General features: G+C 35.3%; 1 protein-coding gene across 1 annotated transcript in view; it reads left to right on the plus strand.

Annotated features, from left to right (window-relative positions):
- ADGRV1 (adhesion G protein-coupled receptor V1) overlaps positions 1–25,968 on the plus strand; it is a 786,537-nt gene that overhangs the window by 202,108 nt on the left and 558,461 nt on the right. Inside the window, 18 exon segments of the mRNA XM_043996987.1 lie at positions 3,252–3,457; positions 5,856–5,879; positions 5,881–6,033; positions 6,977–7,159; positions 9,348–9,495; positions 9,498–9,526; positions 11,812–11,878; positions 11,881–11,997; positions 12,701–12,753; positions 13,958–14,038; positions 14,040–14,080; positions 16,101–16,171; positions 16,174–16,219; positions 17,924–18,054; positions 18,189–18,379; positions 18,671–18,903; positions 23,049–23,122; positions 23,125–23,193. Of these exon segments, the coding sequence (XP_043852922.1) occupies positions 3,252–3,457; positions 5,856–5,879; positions 5,881–6,033; positions 6,977–7,159; positions 9,348–9,495; positions 9,498–9,526; positions 11,812–11,878; positions 11,881–11,997; positions 12,701–12,753; positions 13,958–14,038; positions 14,040–14,080; positions 16,101–16,171; positions 16,174–16,219; positions 17,924–18,054; positions 18,189–18,379; positions 18,671–18,903; positions 23,049–23,122; positions 23,125–23,193 (1,917 nt within the window).

Genomic DNA, 25,968 nt, shown 5'->3' on the forward strand with positions numbered 1-25,968 from the left:
GCACTCAATCCCAACTGCCTCACCAAAAAAAAAAAAAATGTGTTTCCATCTATTTTCAGATACTATCACTTCTTTCTCTGTAGATGGGTTGACATTTTCATAAGTCCTTCAGGGTTATATTGGATCATTGCCTTGCTGAAAATAACAACATTCTTCCCAGCAGATTATCTTACACTATGCTATTATTATGTATACAGTACATTTCACTCTGCTTCAGTTCATGTAGGTCTTTCAGGTTTTTATGATAGTATCCTGTTCATCATAACCTAAATAAAGTACCTTAACTTGACAAAGAAGTTTCTTCACATTAGCCCAGCCAAAGTAGGGTACCATATGTTTTGCCATTATATTCAATCATCATAAATATTTCCCTCCCTCCTATTCCCTTCCCATGATATTTACTCTATTTTCCATCTTCTTTTAAACTATTCTTCCTCAAAAGTGTTTTACTTCTGACTGTCCCCTCCCCTACTCTGCACTCCCTTTTTTTCACCCTTCCTTCCTTATCCTCTTCCCCTCATACTTTCCTGTAGGGTTAAATAGATTACTCCCCCCACTGGGTGTGAATGTTATTCCCTCCATGAGCCAAGTCTGATGAGTTTAAGGTCTTTGAGCTAATTCTGCTGTTCCAGATTTTCTTCCTCCCTTTCTCCTCAACCCTCCCTATGAAATCAAGAAATTCAATATGTCATACTTGTGCAGTTATGCAGAATATCTTTATCTTCCTTGAAAGTATTTTGCTTTTTACTGCTCTCTCGCGCAATCTGCCCTTCCCTCCTTCCCCTCCCGCCCCTTAATCTCCCTCTCCTCCCTCAGGGCAAAAATATATTACTATACTCACTTGAGTATGTATATTAGTCCTTCTTTGAGTCAATCTGATGATAGTAAGGTTCACTCACTCCCCAGTTCCTTCCCCTCTTCCCCTACCTGGAAGTATTTAAATAGAAGCATTTTGTGATAATTTAATCCATCATACTTTATACAATGTAATTTTTATTCCCATTTTATGTTTTTTTTCTGTTTGATACTCTATATTAGTTTAATATTACTTTCATTAGTCAAAGTATTTCAATGCCCATTAATCCACTGGTCATCTTAGTAGTACTGCTCAATGAAATAAGTTGACTGCAGAGAGAAATGGTAAATGTTTTAGTGACATGTATTTTTAAAAATTAGTCTTTGAGAGAGACAATTTGAAGTCTTCTCAATCTGGTGTACTTTTTCTCCTTTCTCTACCTGACCCCTGCTCCCCTCTCCCTGACATTCCACATTGAGAGACTTTTTCCTAATGATAACTTTCAGGCCATAGTCATCACAGTCTTCCAAATGGTTATGGTATTTATCTCTAAAATAGTTCTAATATGATCCAAAGCATCAATATTCCAAAAATTATTTACCCAACTCCTTTAGTCAAGGTGGCCAATCATCTTTTCTTTGTTTTTGTAGCTAATTCATTCATGGTGATTTAATGTAGGTAAAAAGGCTTTGAATTATTTGGATAACTGCTACATAAAATGTATGTAACACAGTAACATGTTTATTGTTTCTAAAATTTTTCTATTAAGATAAAAACCCCACTTTCAAGAACTTAGAATTTAATGTGTAATGGAAAATTACTTATGTGCCACCCCCATCTGTATTTATATACTCACCTAAGTGAACAGAATCAATGAGCAGTTTTAGTAGAATACAGAGTAATATGATATTCATTGACAAGTTCCACTCACTGTGTTCATAGATGATACTCAACTGTAAGTCACATACCAAATAAGATTGTGACTTATCTAAACTCTATAAATTTTGTCCAGGGCTTACAGTACTCTGCAAATAGTAGATGCTTTTAATAGCTTAAAAAAATCTTATTGAAACATTGGATTTAATTTAACCATTTAAAATTAACCATCTAAAACTTAACCATTTAATTAACCCAGAAACTTCTTTTTAATTTTGAAAGAATCTTCTAAGCACTTATAATTAGTATTTGCATTATGCTTGGGGTGAGGAATCCTGACTTACTAATTTTTGTATCCCCCATAGTGTCTTTCACCATAGTTTATAGCAAATGTTTGCTGAATTGCTTAACTAAGCATGTTGATAAGATATCCTGCAATTTATTTGATATTTATATTAACATTTATTTGTAAAGTAAAAAATATATTCAAAGATTAGCTGATTAGATATTACTACAGGAGAATGCACCTATGGAGGAACACAGCTTTGGAGGGTAGGGATTGGGGAAGGAGACACAGAAGTGGGGTGGGGTGCATAGGCAAAGCCATCCTTAACAGCTCCTGAGTTACACTCTAGGGGAACCAGGAAATATCAATTAGAATTGTTGACATTAGATAATCAGTCAGGCAGTCTTTCCTAGTTTTTCCAGATCAATGATTCCCAAAAGGTGTTTATTAAATTCCCATCAGCTATGCCACAAATTATATGGAGTTTAAATTTATAAGTTCTCGGGGCAGCTAGGTGGCGCAGTGGATAAAGCATGGGCCCTGGATTCAGGAGGACCTGTATTCAAATCCAGCCTCAGATACTTGACACTTACTAGCTTTGTGACCCTGGGCAAGTCACTTAACCCCAAGTGCCTCACAAAAAACAAAACAAAACAAAACAAAATTTATAAGCTCACATGCACTTGCAAGTCTTGCAACTTTCCAGTAGCATGCCTCAATGTCACATAAAGAATAATACTGTACTAGGAACAAGTTTGATAGTCATTGTCTTAGAGTTTAGTGGCATCTCTATCTTCTACTTATTTTGTTCTTACTTATTAAGAACAAATTTCTATTACTCCAGTATATTTTAAGATCCTTGATTGCAAGGTTTGTTTTCTGTTTTGTCTTCATTTCTCATGATAATAACATGGGGATAAAAATAGCACCTCTTTTGCAGGATTGTTGCGAGATCAAATGCAATATGTTTGTAAAGTGCTTAGCACAGTGCGGGGCAAATAGTAAGGATTATATAAATGCTTCTTCCCTTCCCCTTCCTTCCCTCCATTACTTAATAACACCTTACATGTAGTGTGTTCTTAATAATCTCACTGATCACTCAAGGAATGAATCTTGATAGGAATGTGATTATGTCTTTCTCCCCACTTCCTGCGGGCCTATTATCCCAGATTGTTTTGGAAAGCCTGGTTCCTAAGGACTAAGAGGTTTTCCTAAGTACCAAAATCACATGGCATAATGTTGATGAGAGAAAAGAAAAAACTGACTCACCTTGTTCTTGTTATTTTGACAGAGATAGCCACTATAGTTCATTTAACTAATTTATTCGAGAGCAAGGTTTACTTGGGGACATTGCCGTTCACTTGGTAGCTGTACCCAATTTGTCACGTCATCCTGATAATCAAGCTACTGAGAATGAGGATTATATGCTGCAAGAAAACATTATGATAATCCAAGAAAATGCAGCGATTGTGTATGCTAAAGTCATCATTCTTCGGTGAGTTATTGGGGTATGAAGTTTTAGATATCAGGATGCACATAGTATAAAACAATGTAATGAAAGGACCTCTGGATTTGGTGTCAAGAGGCCTCAAGGTGAGTCCTGGTTCTAACATTTAGTAGCTGAGTGGCCAAGTATGTGACTTCATCTCTGATCCTCAGTTTTCTCATCTATTAAGTTGGAGAGTATCTGAGGCCATATCTGAACTATAGGTCCAGTGTTTTCTATCCACTGCACCAACCCAAATGCTCTGCTTAATAAGTCATTTAGCCTCAGTTTTCTCATCTGAAATGGTGTGATATCAAGAGCACCCACCTCTTAGGATTGTTGTGAGGCTGAAATGAAAATAAGATGTTCAAGAAACTTTATAAACCTTAAAGTGCTATAGAAAAAGCAACTATTGTTGTCAGGGTTCTACACTGGTAGATTGGCTTTCATCATTTAGAATTCTCTATAGACTAATGAAGTCATAGACAAAATCCAGACTCAAAATGATTGTTATTATTATTGTTGTTGTTACAAGAAAGGTATTCAATTTTTTTAACCCCTCAAGGCAAAAGTTATTTTTATTGTATATACAAAATTTCTGGTATTGAGCATTATGTAATTTGATATTTGCTGTTTGTATGGTCTATTAGAGACATTGCATATGTTGGCATTTAGCTTGGTTTATCTTTTTTACCACTTGTACTATGGCTTTTAGATAGGTCTGTGGCCAGATTGAGTCAGTTATTGTGTTATTCGATTTGTTACTTAAACCTATGACTAGAATGAATTGGTTATTTTGGCTTTTTAGATTGGAAGGGATTCACTTTGTATTCTGTGATCAATCTATAAAGACCTTAGCTAGGAATGGGACTGGATTGATGAGTGAAGAGATTCTATCAGTGCTGCTTGGTGCTTTCTCTGTGATTTATAATCTTAGAGCATTGCTTAGGGCACTAAGAGGGACTTTCTGGGGTTCACACAATAGGACTCGGACCCAGTTCTTCCTTGAATCAAAGCTCAGCTCTCTATCTACTCATACACAGCTGCCTCTCCAAATGAATAAGACTCATGCTGTAAAGAAGAAAACAGCTGTCAAAACTAAAAAGGCACTTTCTTAAAGAAAGTACTTATTATTTGACTCTGACAATGGCCCTGTAAAATAGAATCTATAGATATTATTTTTAAATTTTTTAAATTCCAAATTTAACAGACAACAAATGAACATTTCTACATACAATTAGAACAGAGCAACATCTATGAAACTGTTTATTTCTTTTATGTACTGGTTAATTTTTAAAGTATGAAATGAATTCAACATGCTACTTTCAAAATGCTCTGCTTTTCTTTTCTTTAGAACTTCCTTCTGTTTTCTTCTATGCATTTAAAAATGTTATAATGATCTTTTCCCCTTTTTGCTTCGTTATCATTAGTTCTCTCCCTCTCTCACACATTCTTCATTGAAAAAAAAGAAAAAAGAAATCTATTTCATAAATATTCAGAGTCAAGTAAGAAAAAAAAAGAAAATTCTACACATTGAACAAATTTGAAAACATATGTCTCATTCTTCACCAGGAGTCTGTCACTCTCTGTGAGGAGTGGGTTACATATTTGCTCATTAGTCATCTGGAGTCATGGTTGGGCATTGTATTGATCAGAGTTCTTAAGTCTTTGAACTTATGTTTCCTTGCAACACTGTTGTTGTTACATAAATTATTCTTATGGTTCTGTTCACTTCATACAGGTCTTCCCGGTTGCCACTTAACTATTCCTTTTATCATTTCTTATTGTATAATAATATTCCCTTATGTTCATACACCCAAAATTTGCTCAGCCACCCACCAATTAATGGGCACCCTTCTCTTTCTAGTTCTTTGATCCAAAAAAGTTGCTATAAATATTTTTCTACATATTTTCTTTAATTTATGGGTTAATGGATTATATTAGAGAGTTTTAATTTCTGGAGTACAGTTCAAATCACATGTGCTATTTAAAAAATCTTTTGAGAAATTTCTGTTAGAATAGCATAAATATGTTATGTTATATTATGTTTTGTTAGTTTATATTTGTTATGATATTTCTAGACTACCTTCTGAATACTGTCAGGGTTACTTTGAAATGGCACCAACCTAATGTATGATTCAATGAGATATTGAGATTTGGATGAGTCCAGGAAGAGTAGGGAGTGCATTTAAAAAAAAAAAAATTAGGCATTTTAGATAGTGGATTTTGGCATATCAAAATGGCTTGGAAATCTTGACCTCCATGATTTTATCATTTTAACCAATAATTAAAGAGCTACATTTGTGTATACAAGGTTATCCATTCATCCTTTCATATTCCTTTTCAGGTTCTCAAAGTGAATATATTTTAAGAATAAATAAATTAAAATCAGAACTTTTTCTTTTATTCAGGATGATGTTCCAGAGTTAGAAGAAAGGCTTTATTATCAATATTACTGATGTCAACCTAGTGAACTCAGACTTCTCTGGAGGGCAACCAAGTATAAAGAGACCTGGGGTAGAAATAGCTGAGATAGTGATAGCAGTAAATGATGATCCAAGAGGAGTGTTTCAATTCAGCATTGACAGGGTAAGAAAGACCTTAAAATATTTAAAATGTAGGGGAATTTTTCTGCTGAAGGTTGTCTGTTGAACTTTCCTGTTTGCAAAATATTATAATAATTGGTCTAGTGGAAAACACACTGAATCAGGAGACCTGGGTTCCAATTCCCAGTTCTTCTACTTAGCTAGAGGTAGGACCCTGGACATATCACTTCATCTCGCTCTGCCTTTATGTCCGTAGCTTATAAGTTGGGGAATTAGATTAGTCAATATTAAAATGTGTTATTGCGCACCAAAAATCTGAGTCCATGGAAAATGATCATACTTGACTTAAATTCCTTAATAAAATTATTAATGGTTATATTCTTAGTGCGGGTCCTAGACAAGTGAACTTGGCAATTTCTTTCCATCTTTTATTAGTAAGTACTATTTTTAAAGTCTGGAGCTATGAAAATACTTTATATTGAAGAATAAATCTTAATGTTACTATTAAATTTTTTTTTTGTTTTTTTTTTGGGGGGGGGGTGAGGCAATTGGGGTTAAGTGACTTGCCAGGGTCACACCCAGCTAGTAAGTGTCAAGTATCTGAGGCTGGATTTGAACACAGGTCCTCCTGAATCCAGGGCCCATGCTTTATCCACTGCGCCACCTAGCTGCTTCTGCTATTAAATTTTTTTGGGGGGGGGCAGGTCAATGAGGGTTTAAGTGACTTGCCAGGGTCCACACAGCTAGTGTCAAGTGTCTGAGGCTGGGATTTGAACTCAGGTCACCTCCTGAATCCAAGGCAGGGCTTTTATCCACTGTGCCACCCTAGCTGCCCTGCTATTAAATTTTAATTGATAAATTTAAAACATTTCAAAAGATAAATAAGGACAACAGATGATATTAAAAAGTTCACTTTGAGAGGTTGAATATTTTGTTATTTAAAAATTAACATTTATCTTGCTCTTCAACTTATTCTTTATTTCTAGGATATGAATGGAGTTATTATTGTCCATGAAGTACCACCGCCATTGAATGTGCTTAAGCTGACAGTTGTTCGACTTGGCAGGAAGCTTTGGATCATAAATGTTTATTGGAAAGTAATACCTGACAGTGCGGACCTAGAAGACTTTATGCCGTCACATGGAATTCTCACATTTGAGGATGGACAAGTATGAAAACCTAAGCATTTCATGGGTATCCGAAGCCATGTTTAAATTCTGTCCATGAAAGCAATATATATCATTTAAGTACCTCTAACAAATCTCCCTGTGTCATATTGTGTCAAGCACAAAGACATAATCAACCAGTAAATAAAGAAGCACTTACTAATAACCTTTATGTGACAGGTACTGGACTAGGCATTGAGAATACAAAGATGAAATTGTAACAATTCCCGTCCCTATGTTCCTTGACTCTCTAAATTTGAACAAATAATTTTTTATACATTAAAGACATTTTCTCAGAAATATGACCTTAAAAAATGGACATTTTAGATTATGTAAAACCTGAAGATATTTGCTAAGTCTTTACATTCTAATGAATAAGAATGCATTAATTGGCAACTATAAAAAGATGTAAGCCGTTGATAGCATTTTCAATTTTTTGCAATAACAAGATTACCCAAATCCAATCTACTGCTTTGGGATTTGCACAGATATATTTATATAATATGCTTTGATTTATTGTATTATTTTGGGAAACACTAGTTTCTGCCCCAAAATGAGAAGACTGATAGCATTTGCCCAAGCAATCAAAATTCTTTCTCATTTGTGGATATCTTTAGTATACACATTTTCTTTTGTTAGTATTTTGAAAAATAAACTTTCTCTAAAGGATATAGATTCTATTTTTAAATACAATTTAGGCTAAGGCTATGTTATTCTCTTAAAATGACAATCTCAAGTGATGTTCCAATGTTAATCATGCTCTTCAATACCTTTAATAGGTGAGATTTAGGTGTCTTAGAAGAAATATAGTACTGTATCAAAAATCAATGATTTATTTCATTCCATGTTCATTCTTAATCTAACATCATACACATAAGACATCTCTGTTCACGATGTAAGGCTCTTAGATATTTGAGTTAAAGATGGTTTAGTGAGTTTCTTCTCCAGTGTTTAAGCTTTCTTGGGTTTATGACTCTGACGGAGTTTGAATTTTGGAATGTCAAACATATAAATTTTTGAAGTGTGCCTCTTATGGAATATAACAATATAAATAGGTTTAACAACAGAAACTTAATTACTTTTAAACATATATGCTAAATTGAGTGTCAAAACCTCCCTCAAGGATATAAGAAATGTTTCTAATTAAGGACATGTTTATGACATTAGGGCATTTTTTGTGACAAGTATTGAAATCCCAAATTGGGCCAATGTTATTTATATGTTGCACAGTTTTTAGCACAGATATAGATAGGAGAGATTTTCAACAGTGTGTTTTTAAAATTCATGGTTTTAGAACATAAATTTAGTTTTCTATTTTAGGAAGGATAGTTATTATACTGATCACATATCCCATTGCTTTATACCATTGAATCTTTAATGTTAATGCACAGCACACTAAAATATAAGCATTTAATATTTTGAGAAATGACATTTAGCATTGAGAAACATTTGATTTAGCTCTTCAGACTGATAATCTGAATACCACAGCTTAATCCTTGTTACTGCCTTTGACACACAATTCGACTTTAGCTAAGTCATTCTCCAGCTTTTATCACATCTGTTCCAGATAACGTTTGATGGGGGCTATTTAATTAAAAAATGGGTAAAGGATTTTTCTCTCACATTCTTCAGCCAAAAAGCTCAAATAGCAAAGATATGAAGCCAAAGGCATTTGTTTGAATTTTTATTCCACAGTTGCCTCTTGCCTTGCTATGATGCTGGAAAAAAAAAAAAAAAACAACGGCCCTTTTGTCATTTCAATAAGTATCTCCCTTGGTTGTGGTTCAAGGTCTGGTTTTAGTGTCATGATGACTTTTAGGGGTACCAAGGCATTCAGAGCTCTATTTAGATCAGAATTCATAGAATGCTAGAGCTAGAGAAGGGATTTCAGAGATTTTATTATTATATCCCCTTTAATTTAGAGGTCACCAGGTAAATCAATAGAGCTGAGAATAACAGCAATCCTCTCATTTGGGGAGGTTCCATAAACTAGGATTTTATTTATTATATTGATACAAATACTATGTCAACAGACCTTTTATCTATCCCCAAAGAAAAATCTGCTACTTCCTTTTAAAAGGTATGAGAACATTGCAGCTAAACGAATGAAAGCCATTATGATTCAAAGTCTCAAAGTTCAACTGAAATCCATAGAAGGTTGTTCTCTCAGTGTTGTGTGTTCTTTTGCCAGTTGACAGCAGTACTGGAAATTTCCATAATTGATGATACCAAAGTTGAGTCTTTGGAAACTTTCACCTATTCCTTAATAAGTGTGACTGAAGGTGCCAGGCTTGGTGCTGATACTGAAGTGACCCTTGGTATTCCACCAAATGATTCTCCATTGGAGTGTTTGGATTTGAAGAAAGGACTGTAAGTCTGATTAAATAGGAGTGTTCTACTCCAAGGCCCTTTTCCAATTTAATTCTTATTAAATGTGTTAACACTTTCTTGACTTATTCCTATAAAACATTTGTTTTTTATTTTATTTACTCATTTTGGCTTCTTTTTAGTGACCTTTTCATTTACTTTCATTAAATTTAATGGCCCATGGGGCAGCCAGGTGGCGCAGTGGATAGAGTACTTGCCCCTGGATTCAGGAAGACCTGAGTTCAAATCCGGCCTCAGACACTTGACACTTACTAGCTGTGTGACCCTGGGCAGATCACTTAACCCAATTGCCTCACACAAAAAATTATGGACCTGAAGCCTTAAATAGAATTAATGATTAGATTAGACTAGGAACATAGGGCTATTAATGAAACTAGCATTTGCTAGTCAAATCTCATTATTCAACTATCAGAATCTTCCAAGCAGTTTGAAGGTATTATAGATTGTAAACATAGTAGATAAATGTAATTGTGGCTACATTTTAGTCCAAAAGCAGCTCAGTGTTTCTCAGGGTGAAAATTACTACCCCGAGGAAAACAGAATAGGAAATCTTAGTATTCTGTTGATCAAAGTATCCACAAGATATAACTGGAGTTGACCCACTTTCATAAATCTCTACAAACTAACTTGCTTTAATCTCCTGTCAGCATCAGTAGAAGAAAAGGACATTGCTACCTCTCTTGTGTAGTTTTTATATGCTCTTCGTGGTTGAAAAAAACCCCTCTATTTGGGGGATTTGCCATTGACTTATTTTTGGGGGTGGGGAAATGAGGGTTAAGTCACTTGCCCAGGGTCACACAGCTAGTAAGTGTCAAGTTTCTGAGGCTAGATTTGAACTTAGGTCTTCCTGAATCCAGGGCTGGTGCTTTATCCACTGTGGCCACCTAGCTGCCCCTGCCATTGACTTTTGAGGTTGGATCAAAAGTCATTGTTCAAGCCTTGAAGAGCAGGGATCCCTGGACCAGCTACAACACCTCCATCTTCATCACATCTCTGGTCTTAGCTTTATAATATAAATTTCCCATGGCACAGTGCATAGAATTCAGGACTTAGAATCAGGATGACCTGTATTTGAATCCTGCCATAGACACTTATTGGGCTGTGGACTGTGGGCAAGGTTTTTAACTTCTCTGGATCTCAGTTTCCTCATCTATAAAATGATGATAATAATAGCAAGTATCTCATGGGACTGTTGTGGGGCATCAAAGAGTTAATATGTAAAGTGCTTGCCAACCTTAAAGCACTATGTGCCAACCCTTATTATTAAATAAGCTGCATACATTTACATGCTTATAATTTTGAAAAGTAATTGTTATTACTTATTTGACTTAATTACTGTTATAATCTCTGATGTTTATTTCTGGATAGGGTAATATATCCTATGGTCACAGCCACAAAATCCTCAACGTTGATTATTTTACTAAAAAAATCAACTTAAAAATATTGTCTCTTGAATTTGTCTTCAGCTTCTTATTCTTTATGTCCAGTGTAGTGCTAGATTCTTTTTTGTTGTTTTGAGTATGTTTTCTGTAAAATATCAATAGCAGAGAGCATGCCTTTTTTTGTGTGAGGCAATTGGAGTTAAGTGACTTGCCCAGGGTCACACAGCTAGTAAGTGTTAGTGTCTGAATCCGGATTTGAACTCAGGTACTCCTGACTCCAGGGCCTGCTTTCTATCCACTGTACCACCTAGCTACTCCCAAGAGCATGCCTTTTTAACTTGCCTTTTTTTTTTTTTTTTGGTGCAATGAGGGTTAAGTGACTTGCCCAGGGTCACACAGCTAGTTAGTGTCAATTGTCTGAGGCCGGATTTTGAACTCAGGTCCTCCTGAATCCAGGGCTGGTGCTCTATCCACTGCACCACTAGCTGCCCTTTAACTTGCCTTTTTAACCTGCCACCAAACAGTGGGCAGGAATGTTTATTGCTGTCAATAAGAAGAGAGAACATTTGTCCATTTCAGTCTGTAATTGAGAAAGCACTTCTTGATAGACATCTAAAATGGTGATGCTGCTTAATTTAGAATTAGATTGATTTAAAGAGTAGTAGGTAAACTGGGAGATTAATTTCAGAAATCTCAAAAAAAAAAAACCTTTGGAAATTAGAATCCCCCAAATTCCCTGCATTGTGGGGTGAGGAAGCTATTACAGTTCGAATACTTCCATTTTATGTAATAACTATCTTCTAAACTTGAAGATGATGTTCTTATATTCCTTTTCCCTTCCCTTTTTTTCTCTGCCGTCTAATTTTGTGTAATTCCTGCTTGCAGGTAACAGTTTCTGAAGCCCTATCAGCTGATGATCCTTCCTCATATGTAACATTGACAGTTACCCGGACCAAGGAGGAAAAGGAGCAGTCCAACTTTTATGGGTTCTGGAGGAAGCAGCACGAGATGATTTAAGTCCTTTGAATGGAACAATTCATTTGAGGAGGTATAGTAGGAATAGTCCTCCTGGTATGTGTGTGCATACATACATGTGTGCGTGTGTGTTTAAATGTGTGTTTTTCCAGATTAGATTGGTTTCACTTTCTAAAGTAGTAATATTATTTAGTGTGATAATCATTTCAACTAACCATAGTACAACTAGAGTTTTATGGAACACTGACTTTTTAATAAAGGAATATGAATTAAGAGGAAAGATAAGAGAATAGGGAATAAGCCAGTTTCAAAATGTGATTATCAAATTCAAAAGTATATATTGACATGACATATCTCTGTGGGAAGAGTAGAGGTTTTTATTGGAATAGTTTGCTTATTAGTAGATACAAGTATCATACACTTCCTGGCTTGTGTGATTAGTTGCTTGAGGTGGCCAAAAGTATATCCTAAAAGATGTACATTTGGAGCAACTGTACTTGGTAAGCAGTTTTGTTTTTTTAACTTGTGGAAAGAAACTTAGGGAGGTTCAGACTTTGAACTTGAAGAGAATACAAAGAGAAAGGCAGTGATCGGACCAAATGAGTCAAGCAGAGTATTTGGAAAAATAACATGAGTATATGGTGGGCCTTGAATCAAAATACCAATAGTGTGACTTTGATGTTGGAAACAAGAAGCCAAGAGGTTTGACCTGAGAGGTGATTTTTGCAGCCAAATATCCAGGTAAGGTAGAAACACCTTGAACACCTTAGAGCAGTCAATTTTGCCTTGTAAATTTCAGGACCAAGATCTATTGAAAGTATTGAACAGTTTCATGTACTCATTAAATGTAAGGTAGAGGTTATGTACTAAACATGTCATAGAATCATAAAATAATAGAGGTGCAGAGTTGGAGAGACTCAGGGGTCATCTTCCAACCTCCACCAAAAGTATACACTCTGTCTTATATAGCATCTATAGTATGAATCCTGTCATTTGTACTGGATAGAGTTTAAGCTGGTTTTATTCTTTTAGAGATTATAATGTCATATTAGAGGGAAATATGACTGATATATTATAAAGAAACTTTTTTAGAAGGACTCTGTGAGTTTGCCAGCAGTAGAGAGCAAAATAATAGAACAACTAGCTTTCTGTGTTATATTTTTGGTAATGGTTGTCACAGTGTTAAATCTTGAATATCCCTGCATTTTCCTGGTATACTTTATATAGGAAAAAAACTCTTTGAAGGAGTCAGAGTATCCCCCTCTCCTTAACTGACCATTTTGACTGTGATCAAACATTCTTCCATTCAGGAAGTCATCTCCATGACCAAAACATTAATAAGTGTAGGCCTGGGACTGATGACATATACATTGAAATTTCTGACAGGATAATTCTTATCTATAATAAATAGTTTAGGGCAGATTTTTGGTCAGTTTTTATAATTATGAGATATCTATCATCAGAAGATTATGGGTCTCTGTGTTCTTGTTTCAAATAGATATGTCATTTTGTGATTTTCTCTTATTCTCTTCAGAAATTTAATTTAAGTATTGTTGGGAAGATCAATCTTCATACTTAATACATGCTTTTAAGAAATTTCTCTTTCATGGTATATTTTAACATATATGCTTCTTTTTGTTTGTTTATTTTTTTGGTGAGGCAATTGGGGTTAAGTGACTTGCCCAAGGTCACACAGGTAGTAAGTGTCTGAGGCCAGATTTGAACTCAGGTCCTCCTGACTCCAGGGCCTGTGCACTATTCACTGCGCCACCTACCTCCTCCCATATATGCTTTTTAAAATTCAAGAATGTTAAATATGGAAATCTACTCAGTGTCCATTTAAAAGGAATAAAGTATCTAAATATGAATGGCTGAGTTAGTCATTTATTTTCTGAAGTTAAATTACTTGTCACTTTTTATTCAAAAAAACTGATCCAAATGCTAGGAACATTTCTACTTGCAAATAAAATCTCTTATTAATTATACCTTTTAAGTGAAGTTTTGGTTGTCTTTGTATCATCTTGAAAATATTTCCCAATTCTCTCGTTTGATATAGAATGAGTCTCAGAAGACTATTGTTTTACATGCACTTCAAGATACTTTTTTGGAAGGTGATAAGAGCTTCATCATTCAGTTGCCTCTCCCTTGATGATGCAGAAATATCACCAGTAAATGGTAAGTAAAACTTTTCTTTTCTAACTTACAACTTACATCAATTCCCTAAAAATTATAATTGTATACTCAGAAATTAACAAATGTAGAAAGCCCTAATTTGTTTACATTTCATTACATGAAAAATATTCTTGCAGTAATTTGTTGTTTAATGTAATGTGAATGGCGTTGCTTTGGTATTTTTACTTTTCAAAAATATTCACTTCTGGGGCAGCTAGATGGTGCAGTGGATAGAGCACCGGCCCTGGAGTCAGGAGGACCTGAGTTCAAATCCACCTCAGACACTTAACACTTACTAGCTCTGTGACCCTGGGCAAATCACTTAATCCCAATTGCCTCACGTAAACAAATAATGTTCACTTCTGTCTTCTCCCCTTCTGTCTATGGACAAATAATCTATGGATCTGTAAAGGGTAAACAAAACAAAACTTCAAACACTTCTCTCCTACTCAGTCTTGATCTTGCTAAACTGCACATGAATTCTAGGCAGAAGCATCCTATATTTATCCAGGAAATGGTTCTTAAACTATTCAGTTGTGCTTGAAAAGTAGTCACAGAAATTTTGGTATGCAGGCATGATGATCCTTGTTAGACATCTGGAAGGATGATGCCAGGCGGATATGTACCTGGCTGTTCTCTTTTAACCTGTGATTTACTGCTACTCCTTTACTTTCCCATACAAAGCCTTGAGAATACTCTGTAAAGAGAGTGTTCCACTGAAAACTATCATCACTGCTTTGTTCATCTACTTGGAGAGATAAGCTCTTTCACTCTGTAGGCTTGTCTGAGAACTGTATTCTTGCATAGTATATAGTCATTTAGCCTTTTCTCTTAAAGATTGTACTCGTGATACTAAAGTCATTGGCTGAAATCTATAGATTGTAGGTGCTTTCAGTTTATTCCTTTGCTCCAGACTATACTTCTACTTCCAGCTTGCCATCTTATAAATGTATGACACTAGTCCTGAGGGTAGAGATGAATTAAATACATCATAGCTTTTAGAAGAACCACTCAGACCACATCACTCAATGAATATGAGTTAGTAGTTTCATTTTTGAATATAAACAATAGCATACAATTTGAGCACTTAATTTTAAGTTGAAGAGGCCTGTAATATTTTTAAAAAATAATAAACCTTTTTATTTATAGTTTTGAGTTCCAAATTTCTCCCTTCTTCCCTCCCTCCCCTTTCCCCTCCCCAAGGTGGTAAACAATCAAATATAGCTTATACACGTGCAATTATGTAAACATTTCTATATTAGTCATTTTGTACAAGAAATTTGAATAAAGAAAAATGAAAAGAAGTGAAAAAAGCATGCTTCACTCTTTGTTCCATCAATATCAGTTCTTTCTTTGTAGGTGGATAGTATGCTTCATCATTAGGCCTTTGGGATTGTCTTGAATCATTGTATTGCTGAGAATAGTTAAGGCATTCATAGTTCTTCATCAAACAATATTGCTGTCACTGTGTGCAATGTTCTCCTGGTTCTGCTCATTTCACTATGCATCAGTTTATACAGGTCTTTCCAGGTCTTTCTGAAATCATTCTGCTTGTCATTTCTTATAGCACAATAATATCCCATCACCATCATATACCACAGTTTGTTTAGCCATTCCCAACTGATGGTCATTCCTTTGATTTCCAATTCTTAGCCACCACAAAAAAGAGCTGCTATAAATATTTTTGTACAAATAGGTCTTTTTTTTCTTTTTGGGGATGTCTTTGGGATATATACCTAGCAGTGGTATTGCTGGATCAAAGGGTGTGCAGTTCTATAGTCCTTTGGACGTAGTTCCAAAATGCTCTCCAGAATGATTGGATCTTTTCACAACTCCACCAACAGTGGATTAGCATCCTAGTTTTCCCACATCCCCTCCAACATCCAATATTTTCCTTTTTTGTTATATTTAGAGGTCAGTAAACTAATGCTATATTTCATGGAATATAATATGGAGTACTGAGGAGACATTGTATAGACTTCATTCTTAGAAAGAGTTGTACTGAAAACTTATTTTCTCCTAGGTAGAGCAGCAATTGTCATACAGGGAGAAAAAGGTGCATCTGGAGAGGTTGGGATAGCCCCATCATCTAGAAATGTTTCATTGGGGAGCCCTCAGCAAAATATAATGGCACTGCTCTAATTAGGTAAGTGCTTTTATGCTTTTTCTCTTCCAAAATCATGTCTACCTAACTGGTTTTTTGGTTGTCTAAATGCCTGGAGAGGCTATTTCCTTGTTGTTATCTCTGTATTTTAAGTGACTTATCTGATGACTTTTCTGTGTTATCTTGATGTTGTAAAGAACTGTCAGTAATAAATGTTGCAAAGTGATTAGCTGAATTGCTAATGAAAACTTAGCTTGAAATGTGCAATATGATGCAGTGACAAGGGCAGTACCTAGAATCAGTTCAAATCTAGACTCTGAAACTAACCATGTATATTGTGACCTTTGAAAAAGCAGCATGGCATGGTGGATAAAAAGTTGACTTCCATTAGGACAACCTGGGTTCAAGTCCAACCACTGACACATGAACTAAACAACCCTAGGCAAGTCACTTTACCACCTAGTGCTGCAGACTACTCTCTAAAACTCTAAATTGTGAAATGATATTGGATATGCATGAGTAGATGGAATTTGCTCATTGGGAGTTGCCTATGTCAAAGAAATCACCCTCCAAAACTAACCAGCCAGCAACAAAAAAGGTGACCTTCATTTGTTGACTTCACTTCTTACTTAGCTTCTTCATCTGTAAAACACGTGATTTGGACTTTTATATCTCTTCCAGTTTTGTTTCTCTTTTTCCTTTGAAAACATTTTAAATGTAATGGCTTTAATCATTATGCAGTTAACTCCAAAAATCTCTATCTCCATCTCTGACCCCTATTACAAGATGTATATGTGGTTTCTTCAATGTCCTTATGTATGGATCTGGTCGTATCACTTTTTTGCTCAAAAGCCATCATTGGTTCCCTGTTCTCTATTGCTGCAGTGTCAAATATAAATAGAGATGGGTGCCATTAAACCACATATCAGGATCTGTGTGGGCCAAATATTGACTTAGAAATCATTTTAATATATTTTTGTTCCATTATATTTTTATTTGTTTTGCTAGATATTTCCAAATTTCATTTTAATCTGATTCAGGTGTATATTTGACACCTCTGATCTACAAGTAATTTCAACCTCCTGACACTCTATGTCTTTTGGCATTCCACATCTCTTATGATCTGGCATCACATTATCTTTCCAACCTTATCTCATAACTCTTCCCTCTGTGAACTCTTTGATCCACTCAATTAGACTAATTATTATTCCTTTCCTTATTCATTTGGGTTTACTCATCATATTCCCCTGGCCTGGATTGCTCTTTTTTTTTGCTCTACTTGTTGAATTGAATCCCATATTTAGGCCCAATTTAAGAGACACCCTTTTGTCTCTTTGGCTTTTAGCACTTAGTCTTTTTTAATTTTTTTTTTGTTTTATTTGTGTGTTTTGTGGGACAGTGAGGGTTAAGTGACTTGCAGGTAGTAAGCATCAAGTGTCCAAGACTGGATTTGAACTCAGGTCCTCCTGAATCCAGGGCCTGTGCTTTATCCACTGTACCACCTAGCTGGTCCATAGCACTTGGTCCTTTTGAAATAAGTGTTGGTTTTGCTTGTGACTGTTTGATCTGCAACAAAAAGTTTGATTTACATCTGCCAGACAGTACTATTCTTATTGGAAAGTATATTCCTAAAAAATATAGCTCCATGCAATAGTTATTGAAAAATATGAAGTGGTAAAGGTTTCAGAAACCTTAAAGCGTTTTTGTTTATTTTAATGGTGTATATTTTTGTGCTTTTATCTATAGCCTTGTTCGTGGCCCAGGAACTTTTGGAGAAATCACAATATACTGGAGTATATTCCCCCCTCTTGCAGAGGAATTTGCAGAAACATCGGGAAAATTAACCATGCGAGATGGACAGTCTGCGGCCACTTGTGGTCATACAGGTATTGGCAGCTGACCGTTCTGTCATGTCACATTTGTTTGATACAATCTTATAAAGTCTGGCCTGGCAGATCCCTTTATGATGATTTTACAGATTAATTTGTGATATTTTTTGTTGTTTGTTCTTTCCTACAGGCTTTAGATGATAGCATTCCTGAGGAAAAGTGTTTCTATGAGTTTCAGCTCACTGGAATCAGTGGAGGAGGAAGTTTAAGTGAGTCTAGTAGAACAGCCAACATCACAATGGTTGCTAGTGACTTTCCATATGGCTGGTTCATTTTGTCATCTAAATTCCTACAAGTGTCAGAAGGTCAAAAGGTACGGTGCTAGGTGCTTAAAATCTTTATGGCTGCATCAACTTGGTCATTCACATTATGAAAGGAATGTGAGAATAATTGTGAAGTGCAGTGGCCCATTTATTCCTAGTCATGAACAGCCTGCCACATTTATGAACCTTTGAGATTTCTTTCTAACATAATTCATTTTTTTCCAACAAACAATTTTAACATCATATTGATGACTAATGAGATAATTTAAATCAGTGTTTGAAAAATAAAAACCATTTAGGTTCAAAATGGAAATAAAATAAAAAAAATGCTTCTTTCTTAGGTTAACGTCACAGTTATTCGATTGGGTGGACATGTGGGCCAAGTGAAACTCTGGTATGAGACTGTAAGTGGAACCGCAGAAGCAGGCGTAGATTTTATTCCTGCAGTAGGGGAATTTCTCTTTGAACCAAAGGAGAAGGCTAAAAGTATCCATATTGAAATTGTTGATGATGACCTTCCTGAAGGTCCTGAGGAATTTTCTCTTGTAATTACAAAAGTGGAGCTACAAGGAAGGTAAAGTAAAAAAAAAAAAAAACAAAAAACTATATACTGTTTTGTGTAACTGGGGTATAGCTTCTTTGTAATCCCTGTTCTTATTTCTTATGGAATATCAGGGGAAAGGTAGAATACAAATTGTGATCATGACTCAATATTGTTTTTGCAAAGTTCAAAAATATATGTTATAGATGTTTGAACTGTTTGGCTCATTTTATTTATTGTGAATTAACAAGCATTTTTAAGTGCTCATTATGTGCCAAGAAATGTGCTAATAAGCACTAGTGTTAAAAGAAAGGCAGAAAATACAGTCTCTGCTCTCAATGAGCAGATATTCTAGTAGAAGAGACAACATACAGATAGCTATGTACATTCAAGATCTATGCATTGTAAATTGAAGGTAATCTCAGAGGAAAGACACTAGCAGGACCCAGGACAGTCTTCTTGTGAAGATAATATTTAAGCTGAGCCTTGAAGGAATCTAGTAGGTAGAGGTGGGCAGAAAAACATAACCAAAAAGATCTGATATTTTTATATTCTGATGTCCTGTCTGCTGTCTAATTTGAATGTGAATAGAATTACCTGATAGGTATGACAATTTTCTACCCAAGAGACTGGGAAACTCATCCTAGATATATTTGATCATCCATTCTCTCTCTTTTTTATATTATCATTTTGTTTTTGTTCCTATTTACTCTATTTTGCATTACATTAATTCACTCTCATAGTCCTCCATAGGGCCTTTTAGAATAAAATAGGCCATAAATACCAAGTACATATCTAGCACTGTGGAAATAAGGGAAGGGCCATTACATTTTTGTAATATTTTTGTCTTCAACAATGAGATTAGTAGACATAATTTCTAGCTATCCTCAAGATTGTTTGATTGGATATTAGCATATGAAATAACTTTGCAGAATTCCTGTTATTAAAACTAAAAACAGTCATTCTTCCTTAATTTCTCAAAGAATAAAGTATTTTCACCTATTTTTCTGACTTTCCTTTTATAATTTTATACTTACCATATGTTTTAAATTTCAAAATGTAAACCAATGTATGTTGCTTAACATTACTTTTTAATATCTTCACATCTTTATTAACTATGAATTTAGAACATACTCTAATAGTCCTTTTGGCACTTCACCATTTTTTCCATTTCTAGACTCATTAATGTGTGTTCAGTAGTATATCCTATTAATATAGTTTTACTACTAGATTCATTAATATGGTATGTTTTCCCTAGTGGATTATCCCAGATGGATGATCGATCGATCTGTCTGTCTGTCTGTCTATCTAGCTATCTGTCTATATTTGTGTGTATACATGCATGTATACACACACACACACACACACACACACACACACATATATAAATCACAGGATCTCAGAGTTAGAAGGTTATTCAGAGGCTACTTAATTACAACCCACACCTGAACAGAACTGTTCTTTAAAATGTGCTAGAAGAATGATTCATCTAGTATTCAATTGAAGATTTTCAGTGAAGGGAAACCCATTAATTACGGGGCAATCCATTCTACTTTTGAATAGCTGTAATTGTCAAGAAGCTTTTCCTTATGTTGTCTAAATCCACCACTTGTTGCTTTTATCCATTTCTACTAGTTTGACTTATTACATCTACTCTCAGGCTACACAGAACAGGTATAAATCCTCTTCCACATTATAATCTTCTAGACATTTGAAGACAGCTAGTGTGTCTCCCCTAAGTCCTCTTTTTCCTAAATGCTTTTTCCTAGACTAAAATGCTCCAGATCTTTCAAATGGCTCTTAGGTGACATAGCTTCTAGTCCCCAGTTCCCCTCTTCTTGTGATATTCCTACTTGTCATTGACTTGCAAAAACTGGGTATCAAGAATGGAATACAGCATTTCAGATATGGTATGACCATAGTGGAGTATATCAGGACTATATTTTGTTAGTTTCTCGCCATACATTCCCTCTTTTACTTTTACCCTAATATCACATTGTTTAGTTTGGCTGGATACACTGTGGACTCATTGAGTATGCAATTTATTCAGCATATTTTTAAAAGAATGTTAGAACTGTCATCTTCTATCCATGACTCCTCCATATTATACTTCAGGATTTGTGTTTCTTAGACCAATTGTAGAAGTTTACATTTATTCTTGTTAAGTGTTATCTTATTAAATCCAAGACTATACTTCTAGCTTATTGAGATCTCCTTTGGTTTCTAACCATTGAACATGACAGCGTTTCCTCTCAGGCTTTGTGCATCTTCAAATGTATCAGCATGCCTAATGCCTTTATTGAGTCTTAGATTAAAAAAAAAAAACAAAATAACACCACCACCAACAACAAAAAAACCCAAACCCTTAGGCATTTCAGGACAAGGACAGATCTTTGTGTTACTCCTTTAAAGATTTCTCTGCAAGTTGATACCAACCCATTAACTCTTTGGATCTGATTCTTCAAACTATTCTGAATCTCCTTAACTGTACTATCATTTAGCCCACCTATCTATCTTAGTCCTCCCAAAAATAGCATGAAAAATTTTGTTAAATATTTTGCTCTAATCTGAGGATATTATATCCATAGCATTCCTCTTATTTACCAATGTGGCAACTGTCAATAAAGGAAATAAAGTTATTGGGGCACATTACCTGCTTTTATGAAGTCATGCTAACTCCAAGTAATTACCACTTCCCATTCTGAGTGCTCACAGACTGTTTTTTATAAATCCTAGAACTTGGGGAAACTAGGTGGCACAGTGGATAAAGCGCTGTCTCTGGATTCAGGAGTACCTGAGTTCAAATCCGACTTCAGACACTTGACACTTACTAGCTGTGTGACCCTGGGCAAGTCACTTAACCCCAGTTGCCCCGCCCCACCCCCAATAAATCCTAGAACTTGCTGGGGATTAATAACAACCTATAATGCTTTGAAACACAGTTGTAACATACAATATTGCATCATAATAGGATAACTACTTAAAATGCCACTACCTGTAAAGTTTTAAAAATGTGTATTATATGCCAAAAATTGGTAGTACATTCCCAAAACTATTATGCAAAGTAAAATATGAAGAGAAAAAATCTTAGTATTTTAATAATGTGGAAAGAGCTTTACATACATTCGTTGATCTGAGTTTCTCAACAACTCTATTAGGTACTTCAGATATTATATGGCTCCCACCTTCTGTAGAAGCTGTCCTTCATTCCCCCCTTAATTTTAGTGCTTTCCCTTTCTTGATTGATTATTTCAAATTTATCCTGTAGTTTGTTTGTACCTATTTGTTTATACATTGTTCTACCCCATGAGACTGTGCAGCTCTTCCTTAAGAGCTCACAGGGACTGTCTTTTTACCTGTCTTTGAATCTCCAGTGCTTAGCATAGTGCCTGACACATAGTAGACACTTAAAAAGTTTATTGACTGACCAACTGACTAAATATAAACCATGTATCCTAAGGGCTAACTGTCATTAGGATAAAATACAACATTTTCTGTTTGTCTTTTAAATCCCATTACAATTTGGTTCCAACTCATTTTCAGACTGATAGCACATTATGCCCCCTCATAAAATGTACACTATAGTCAAATTCTCTGTATATAGCATTTCATTTCCCATCAACATGCCTTTATACAGGTTGCTATTCATACTGGAAATCTCCCTTTTCGCTTCTGCCTCTTAAACTCCCTTGCTTCTGTGAAGGCTCAACTCAAGTGTCACCTCCTTTAAGACACCCTTCCTACGTGTCCCAGTTGTTAGTGCCTGTCTCCCCAAGCATAAATATTTCTTTGTGTTTATACTCTCCTATCTAAAGTCTGAAAGAGTTGAACCCTTTACAAGGTGGAAATGGACCTTTCCCTTTGTAATCTGAGAATTGGTTATTCAGGTTGTGAGCTGACTGGTTTTATATCCTTATCAGCCAGCAGTGAGTAACACTCAGAGTCTCAAAGGGTCAAAATCCTAATATCTCATTGTCCTCACTGTTCTTTTCCTAATATCCTATAATTTCATCATGTGTGTTTTATTTGTGGAAAGACACAATTGATATACGCTAGATCAGATACAGGGTCTTGGGATATTGAAGCTAGCAAGTGTTATCAGCTACTTTTAAACTAATTCTTATTATTCTATCCCATAATGCTTTTATTTATTTATTTTTCTTTCTATTACCTTCAAGAGGGTAGATTTACTGTAGAGAAAATGGACTTCAGGTAGATCAACCTCCAGAAATTGGAAATGTCTCTACAGTTCAAATATAATAATGAAAAATGACAATGCAGAAGGAATGATTGAATTTGATCCAAGGTATTCTGCTTTTTACAGTAGGTTCATTTAATATTGGTTTTTTGTTTTATTTCACAATTGTCAAATTATAGTAATATATTAATATGAAACCGGTGCAGTTTGAAATTCTGTACAGAAAATTCCAGTAACTTTGGATATGAGTAAATGAAGCTTTTTACAAAAAAGATATATATTGACAACTAGGTGGTGAGTGGATAAAGCACTGGCCCTGATTTCAGGAGGACCTGAGTTCAAATCTGGCTCAGACACTTGACACTAGCTTTGTGACCCTGGGCAAGTTACTTAACCCTCACTGCCCAGCCCACCCCCCAAAAAAGATGGATAAAAGAATGCACAGTTCTTTTTAATCACCCCCAGATTCTCCTTGGAGCAAAGTTCTCTCTCACCATATCTATCTATTATATATTTATATATGTATATGCATATCTGTCTATCTCATATATTTATATATGTGCGTATATATAGATATATATATATTTGGATCTTCTAGGTACTATAATGGATAGAAGCCCATGTACTTGGAGTCAGGAAGATCTGAGTTCAAATCTGGCCTTAGACACTTACTAACTATATGACTCTGGGCAATTCACTTAATCTGTATTTGCCTCAATTCCTCATTGGCAAAATGTGGACACACTGGAGAAGGAAATGGCAAACTATTCTAGGATTTTGGCAAGAAAACCCCAGATGGGGGTCATATAGAGTCAGATATGACCGAATAACTGAACACCACCACCAATAATAATAGATACATATATGTATTGTGTAGATAGGTATGTGTATATATATATATATATGTATATATATATATATATGTATATACGTACATATATACATATACACACATACCCGTTAAACCAGTATCCTTCCTGGTTGTGTTGTGTGAATGCTGGGTCATGAAACATCTAAGCCTCTGAAGAAAATCAAAAGTCAGTCATAAGGCAGTGTTGGAACACAGGTTATAATACTGTCTGGAAAGAAATTGTAGCTAGATTATGAGAGACTTTTCAAAGAATTATAAATAAAAGCGGTACAAAGGATATCACCAAAGAAATGTATGAATGAAGAAATAATATAGGCTGAGATCCCCTGGTTTGACAAGATTGAAAGTGAGGAAGACCCTTGACATGTTGATAAATTTATGGGAGGATATGCACCAGTGATAAGGTGGGCAGGCATGGGTTTGTTATTTGGATGTATTGTTTCTGCATGTTTTGAGGGAATATCTATATCAATTTCATCTATATTAATTACATCCTAGATCCCATTGAGCACTGAATATGTAAGATACATACACATATGTATATATTTGAAAGAAGCATGAAAACATGCTTACCTTCAATTTACTTCACTCTTTGACATCACCTTCCACTTTTTCCACCTTTCCCCCAGGCTCAAAGAATTGATCTTTCTACTTGCCAAAGTGCCGCCCCCCTGCCTATCTTCCACATCTTTAAGAAATCTTCATTAACCCATCTCATCCCCTCATGCTATCAACTTGTATCTTTCCTTTCTTCTCATTTCAGCTCTTTAAAGAAGCTAGCTACACTCATTGCCTCCATTTTCTCTACTATCCATCTTATATTCTTGGAATGGTCTTTCTCCTTCCTTACTCCTTATAGGTCCCTCTCTTCCCTAGGTGGAGCTCAAGCATCATCTTCTATCTCATCAACACTACCAAGTGCTGTCAAATTAGAATAAAATATGATTGGGAAATAGTTAACAAAAATAATTAAAATGTAACAAAATAGTAGATTTTATTAAACATTACATTTAAACTAAGTCAATAGGTGTCCTGCAGGGATCTTTATATGCAGATTAATGTCTTCCATTTCTATTTGCGTCTGACACTATTGTTCTACATGAAGCCTTTCCTGACTAACCCTACTTCTAGGGCCCTCCCACCCCGAACAACTTGTCTGTAACTACTTTGTATTGAATCCATATTTATTCTTTTGTTTTATGCAATATGTACATATATATTCATATAAATATATAGTACATATACCCTCTTTCTCCTATTAGAATGTAAGCCATTTGTAAGCAAAAAACATGTTTCATGGTTTATATTTATATCTCCAGTACCTAGCCCAATGCCTGGCACTTAATAAATGCTTGTTGATTGATTATTGTTTGTTAGGTACATAATACCATGCTGGAGATGCAAATGACATAAGGGAGACCTTGTCTTCAAGGAGGTAAAAATTTTAAAGGCATGATAAAACTAGAATTTACATAGTTTCTTTAAAGGTTTTGCTAAGCCCTTTCCAAATATTATATCATTTGTTCCTCACAGCAACCCTGTTAGGTAGGTATTGTTACTATCACCATTTTTACCCCTTGCTAATAAGGCTAGTAATCTGAGGCAGGGTTTCACTCTAGGTCTTCATGACTCCAAAGCCCAGTGCCACATGCCAATAACCAAGTCAGAGTAAAATAGGATTAGAAACAAAGGAGAGGTTTAAGGTAATCTTTGAAATCACTTCCTACCAGGGAGCACAGTGAAAGCCTTATGTGGGGAGGTGGCCCTTGGATTGGGCCTTAATAGATGGCAGATTCAACATAAAAGGGGAGGAGAGTCAATCTAGGGATGGAAAGCTAGCATGAATGAAGAGGCAAGAATAATGGAAAGGAAGACACTTCATTTTGAACAGGATGCCTGAATACACAGTGCCTTAGATACAGCAGTTACTAAATCATACATGTGTTGAATTGAGTGGAATTGAATTTCATAAAGGGTGAATGAGAGAGAATGCTGCAATTATAGGTTCAAATCAGACTGTGGAGGCCAA

The sequence above is a fragment of the Dromiciops gliroides genome, chromosome 1, assembly GCF_019393635.1.
Source record: "Dromiciops gliroides isolate mDroGli1 chromosome 1, mDroGli1.pri, whole genome shotgun sequence".
Classification (NCBI taxonomy): Eukaryota; Metazoa; Chordata; class Mammalia; order Microbiotheria; family Microbiotheriidae; genus Dromiciops; species Dromiciops gliroides.